The sequence below is a fragment of the Mesocricetus auratus genome, unplaced genomic scaffold (genome assembly GCF_017639785.1).
Source record: "Mesocricetus auratus isolate SY011 unplaced genomic scaffold, BCM_Maur_2.0 Super-Scaffold_6730, whole genome shotgun sequence".
Taxonomy (NCBI): Eukaryota; Metazoa; Chordata; class Mammalia; order Rodentia; family Cricetidae; genus Mesocricetus; species Mesocricetus auratus.
Genome location: NW_024429184.1, coordinates 42125130 through 42131129, shown reverse-complemented (window position 1 = coordinate 42131129; position 6000 = coordinate 42125130). Strand labels below are relative to the sequence as shown.

General features: G+C 40.2%; 1 protein-coding gene across 4 annotated transcripts in view; it reads left to right on the top strand.

Annotated features, from left to right (window-relative positions):
• The first annotated feature begins 900 nt into the window (after positions 1–900).
• Positions 901–6000, top strand: part of Cibar1 (CBY1 interacting BAR domain containing 1) — a 30029-nt gene continuing 24929 nt past the window's right edge. For 2 of the 4 annotated variants that reach the window (XM_013110470.3, XM_040741099.1), the window contains exons 1-6: positions 901–1148; positions 1629–1863; positions 2823–2873; positions 3953–4021; positions 4784–4885; positions 5725–5730. In XM_013110470.3, coding sequence (XP_012965924.2) covers positions 916–1148; positions 1629–1863; positions 2823–2873; positions 3953–4021; positions 4784–4885; positions 5725–5730 — 696 coding nt within the window. In that variant the 5' untranslated portion in view covers positions 901–915. The remainder of the gene's footprint in view (positions 1149–1628; positions 1864–2822; positions 2874–3952; positions 4022–4783; positions 4886–5724; positions 5731–6000) is intronic. The other 2 variants (XM_013110471.3, XM_005066190.3) reach the window with 2 other exon arrangements.

Sequence of the window (6000 nt, the reverse complement as noted above, 5' to 3'; positions counted from 1 at the left end):
AGCCAAAATCCTCTGCAGGACCTATCCCTTACCCACCCCTTCCATGACATCCCATAGCCGCCTCTACTCAGCCTCACTGGCTTCCTTCTACTTCTTCATACACAAGAAAATGCTTAGCCTTGGGGGTTTCGCTCATTCATTTATTCGCTGATGAATTCATCTCATCAATGAGTTCCTACCAAGGTCTAGCCGGGTGATAGTACTGGCAATGCAATGAAAACTAGTAGAATACGGTAGAAGACCAATTTCATGGAGAGTATTCTTCTCATGAAAAATCAAAATAGCATATTAACAGGTTCGTTTCAGAGAGTACCATGTACTTGAAGGGAAACATCATGGGAGATATCATAGGAACTTGGTAATCTAAAAAAAGAAAGCGGAAAGCTTCCTTCCCACCGCAAACACTTTTTAAAAGCATAATTATATCTATTTTAAGCATGGACCATCCATGTGAAGACCTGGAGAAGGAACATCCAGGCAGAGGGAATAACATGGGTAGGCACGAAATAAGACACAGCCCTAATAGAATGAGGATTTCAAGTCTGACTTTAAGAACAGTGAGAGCTTTGAGAAGTTGTGGTGATCTGATGTGCGTGTACACAGCCCACTGTGGACAGTGCCACCCCTGCTCAGGAGGTCCCGGGGTAAATAATAAGAAAGCCAACTGAGCAAACCAGTAAGCAATGCTCTTCTGTGGCTCTGTGGCCTCTGCTTCAGTCCCTACCTCCAGTTTCCAGCCTTGAGTTGCCCAATTAACTGTGACTTGCCATATGTCAGCCAAAGAAACCCTTTCCTCCCCAACTTGTTTCTCGTCATGATCTTATCACAGCAATAGATTTTCTCCTCTGCTTCTAGCGGCCCGGGAGGGCTAGAGAGCAGCACTGAAGTAGGATGCTCTGTGGTCCCCTCAGCCCCATGCCCTCTGGTCTCTCTTGCCCTGCTCTTGACCACCGGAGCGCGCGCCGCGTTGCCACGGAAACGCCGGGCAGGCGCGGCGGCGCGCACAGCGCGCTCTCGCCTCCCGGTAGAAGTGGCGGCGGCTCCTGTTCCCGCGCGCCCTGGCGCCCCGGAGCCGCGCTCGTTGGGCTCCCACCCCGGGTCTCCGGCGGGGAGCAGAGCAAGATGTTGAGGCGCAACCTGGAAGACCGGTAACCGCCCGGGGTCTCGTCCTGTAGGAGCCTGGTTCTGCAGGCTGCCCAAGGGAGAGGGTCGGGTGGGCGAGGGGAGCCGGGCCCAGGCTCGAAGCCGGCCGGGGCGGGAGGAGGCCGCACGGTCCCCGGAGCGTCCTGCAGCTCGGACCCCAGGCCTCAGCTAGTGCCAGGCCGAGAGAGGCTCCCGGCCGACCCATCCCACTGAGCTTGGCCGGGCCCCGCCGAGGTACAGAGCCTGGGAGGCCGCTGGGCCCGGGCCAGGGCTCACAGCTGCCGCCCCTTCGCGGCGGGCCCGACCGGGGCCTAATCCCGGGCCTGCACCGTCCTAGGGCAGGACCAGATCCTGAATGGGGTCCTAGAGAAGGACGGACCCCAGGACAGTTGGGGAGGTTGGGGTTCGGGATGCCTCGGGAATGTTTGCATATAAAATTAACGGGACATCATCTTAATTTTAAAAACAGTGTCTCCTTTTTCTAGAGATGCTCAAACAAAACAACTGCAGGATGCTGTCACCAATGTGGAGAAGCATTTTGGAGAGCTTTGCCAAATCTTTGCTGCTTATGTACGGAAAACTGCCAGGCTTAGAGACAAAGCCGACCTCCTGGTGAATGAAATCAACATGTATGCCTCTACCGAGACCCCACATTTAAAGCAGGGTCTGAAAAACTTTGCTGATGAGTTTGCCAAACTTCAAGATTACCGCCAAGCAGAGGTATGAAGTTCTGCCATGGTGACATTATTATAAGCCCAAGAAGCAATGTTTAGGGATTGTGGAGACTTTTCATTGTAACTTGTCTTAACAACAGCGAATGCACACTCGATGGAACATTTCCTGTCTGTGAGTCCACTATAGGGAAGCTTTCTATGAACTCATAGCTTTCAAACTAAACTTTGGGTGTTTCCCGATTCATTTGCCAACTTTGGTTACAGGGTGCAAGTGTCCAAAAAGGGTGGCAAATATAGCACTCCTAGGGAAGGAAAGCGTCTGCATGTCCTGGGTACATCAAGTGCGCTTTAAAGGATGACTAGAGATGGAAATACTGAAAATGACAAAATGAACAAATTCCTAATAAATGGCCAGCATAGTGCTGATAGTCCCTTGGTTTGAAAGTTGAACAATCCGAGAGCTGTGATTTATAAACAACAAGGTTGGCTATGTAGTTGCTTTGAGTGACCAGAGTCTTGCTCTCGTGGGCTCTTTCTTAAAAATCAAAAGCAATAACAACAAAAACCCACATGAGCACCTTCACATACTTCTTCTAAATGCTAGTTAACTTATAAAAGTTGCCACGTTTAAACTCCATTGCTCTTTTACTTTCTTAACAAGTGCCATTGTTCTTCTCCTTGTTTAAGGCCTAAAACAAATTTCAGTTACCAAAAATTTTTGAACTTATTTTGCATGCAAAATTTGAGTGCTAATCACTCTGGGATACTAAAAGGAAAATGTTGAGTTCTTGACATACATTTCTTCTATAACAAGCAATACTCAATTATACATGGTAACTGAAGATTTCGTATTTCAAAGGTAGTTTTTAATTCACAGATAATCCTAAGGTCCCAGTTTGCCAGTAATTTCCCCTTTCTAGAAAATTTTTATGCTACTTACCAAATAGCAAAGTGAATTGATTTGCATTTGCTCTGCTCTGTTTCCCTGCTTACCAAATGGTGGAGATGCTAATGAACATGACAAAGGTAGGCAAGGGAAAGAAGCCTCTAGAACAGGTGAATAATCCTCACCGTGTGTGTGTGTTACTGACAATGGTGTAAACTGTCCTGAGTATTCAGAACTCTGACTTTAGAATTCTGAATATTTAAATTACTGATGGGAACTTATTTTTTTTTTACATTTTACACTTCCTAAAACCTTTTAAAATCAAACATCCATATAGCATCACTTCCAGAAACCAAAGCATAAATATGAAATGAAATTTCATTGATTAGGTATGAGATGGAAAGGCATTGATTAGATAACCATGTATCATTTAAAAAAGCATTTTATTTGCCCACCCTGACAAAGTTACAGTGCCCCATCATTTTCTTGTGTATGTACTTGTAGAAAAGATATTTCTTCAGTTTCTTTTACTAGTGTTAGTAAGAGAATTACTAATATTTTTTGATAGAAATTTAAGTGAGTATGAGAAAGTGTTTAATTCTAGATAAAAAGAGATCAGCTGTACAGTTTGGCAGATCAGTGGTGCTAAGCCCACTTATCTTGTTCTCTAGATCAGATAAACATAAATGGCTGTCTAAAAACAATGCAGTTAATACAATAATCCCTAAGCTGTTTGATTTTGAGAGTCGTGTTTCTTTAATGTTCCTAGTAATACTGAATCTTTCAGATTCAGGTTTTCTGAAAAGTTGAGCTATAGGAATTAGGAGACAGTATCAGTAATATCTGGCAGTATCTGCTTGAACACATGATGAAAATGGTAGCTGTCCTAAAACTATAGATGTCTTAAAATGTCCTGGAAGCTGCAGCTGTAAGGTAAACACTGTGCTTATTCAAGGATGGGCTTATTCAAGGAAGAGCCAGGCACATTCCTGTCAGGCTGTGTTCCAGGTGCTTGTGACTGAGGCTGTTGCTGTGTGGTTTATATTTTAATGTTTGAGTGTAGATTCTGAGTATTAGCAATATCCGGATGATTACCCTTTATGAAAATGTCATGGGTATCATCTTAAAATTTCAAAAGTTTTATTCTACAGTATTTATTTCAGATTAAACAGTATTGATTTTATTTCAGTGTTTAAATTTTGATATTTCTATGTTTCTTTTCAGTTACATTTTATATAATTTTCAATAGGTTGAAAGACTTGAAGCCAAAGTAGTTGAACCTTTGAAAGCTTATGGAACCATTGTAAAAATGAAACGGGTAAGTAAATCCATTTTTAATCTTTCTAGTAGTCTGACAAGGTATGAGTTTTTTGTCTTTTTTATTACAAATACAAAATAACATGCAGTTATTTTTTCTACATATTTAGAAAAATTGCATCTTTAAAAATAAAAAAGCACATTTATCAAACTTGCTAAGTATTCTAATATTTTACTATAGCAGTAAAAATCATTATTATGGGAAAATTTAAAAATTATATAATAGATGTGTTTATATATTTTTGTTTTAAACCAGGTGACTTATATCTTTAAAATCTGACAAGCTTTTTTAAAATCAAATTGGAGTAAAATTTACATACACTAAAATTCTTATTTTTCAGTGTTTTTCATGAATATATATGCTCTTATAAACATCACCACAACCAAAATTATAGCCATGTTTGTATGATTTATTTTCCACTCATACTGTGTCTTCCTTTGAGAACACATCAGTGAAATACGTATTCCCATGTGCACATAGTACTCACAGTGCCTGGATAAACAAGATGCAGTCTTCCATTCTTAACATAAAGTGTTTGGTTCTTAAGTTAGAAAACTTACTAACAAGCCGGGCATTGGTGGTACACACCTTTAATCCCAGCACTTGGGAGGCAGAGGCAGGCGGATCTCTGTGAGTTCGAGGCCAGCCTGGTCTACAGAGTGAGTTCCAGGACAGCCTCCAAAACAATACAAAGAAACCCTGTCTTGAAAAACCAAAAAAAAAAAAAAAAAAAACCTTATTAACAAAAATGCTTGTTTACAGGATGACCTCAAAGCAACATTAACAGCAAGGAATCGAGAAGCCAAACAGTTATCGCAGTTAGAAAGGACACGCCAACGAAACCCATCTGATCGACACGTAATTGTATCCTTTGGATTTTAATCTTAAAATTTAAAAAAAAATTAGTTTTGTAAGGTACGCAGTACAAAAGTAAATGGAAATTATACATCTCTGGATCTAAGTGTATGGAGAATGCTCATGTTCACAATAGAAACTACCCAGCTTAACAGTAGTCACACTGCCTGACCCAGTCCCTTACAGTTTTCAGATAGGCTGTCGCCCATCCACCCAGCTTAACAGTAGTCACACTGCCTGACCCAGTCCCTTACAGTTTTCAGATAGGCTGTCGCCCATCCACTCAGAAATGTAAATGTTTTGCGGGTTTCTTGTCTCAGTGTCCTACAAAGATCTCAGCTATGGCTTCTGCTTCCCTACGCTTTCCTTTAAATAGTCTACAGAGATTCCCAGTTTTTAAATGACAATATCAGGGAAACAGAAGGGCAAAGATAAGATACAAAATAAAAGGCACAAGAACTGTATGTCACATACAATAATCCATAGGAATCAGCCTGAGTATTCTCAGAAAAAAAATTGATTGAACATCAAATAACCCACAGCAACTGTCTTCAGAGCAACTCTTCAAAGGGGCTCTACATTTGAATTTTCTGTTTAAAGAAAAAAGCCCAGGAATATACAGAAATGTTTATACTTTTAAATAATTTTTAATGTTAGGATTAAATTGAGAATCTTTGTTTTTTAAAAACTATATACGGTAAATATAAACAAATACAGATACAAATTCTTATACTTTTAAATGCTTAGTATCTTCAGAACTGTGAGACCAGTTCTATAAAGTTATATGATTTTATTTAAAAATGTTCAATTCTCTTTGAAATGTATTTTTCCTTTACAAAAATTTTCAGTCGCAGGTGGGCAATAAAATGGTGTGTCAAGAAATGGATCCTGAGAGTAAACCCTTTTACTTGTTTCAATTTGTAGATTCTTTTCAAAGAAAGCAATAGCTAAATGTCAGACTATTATTACATCTCAAAACTTTGATGACAAATGCCAATATATGATTTTAGAGAAAATATAATTTTAGTATAATGCACAAAACTATTAGGAATAATATAATCATAAATTGAGGTCTTTTTAATTGTTAATACTGCTTAACATTTAATGTGTGTGAGCAACTATTG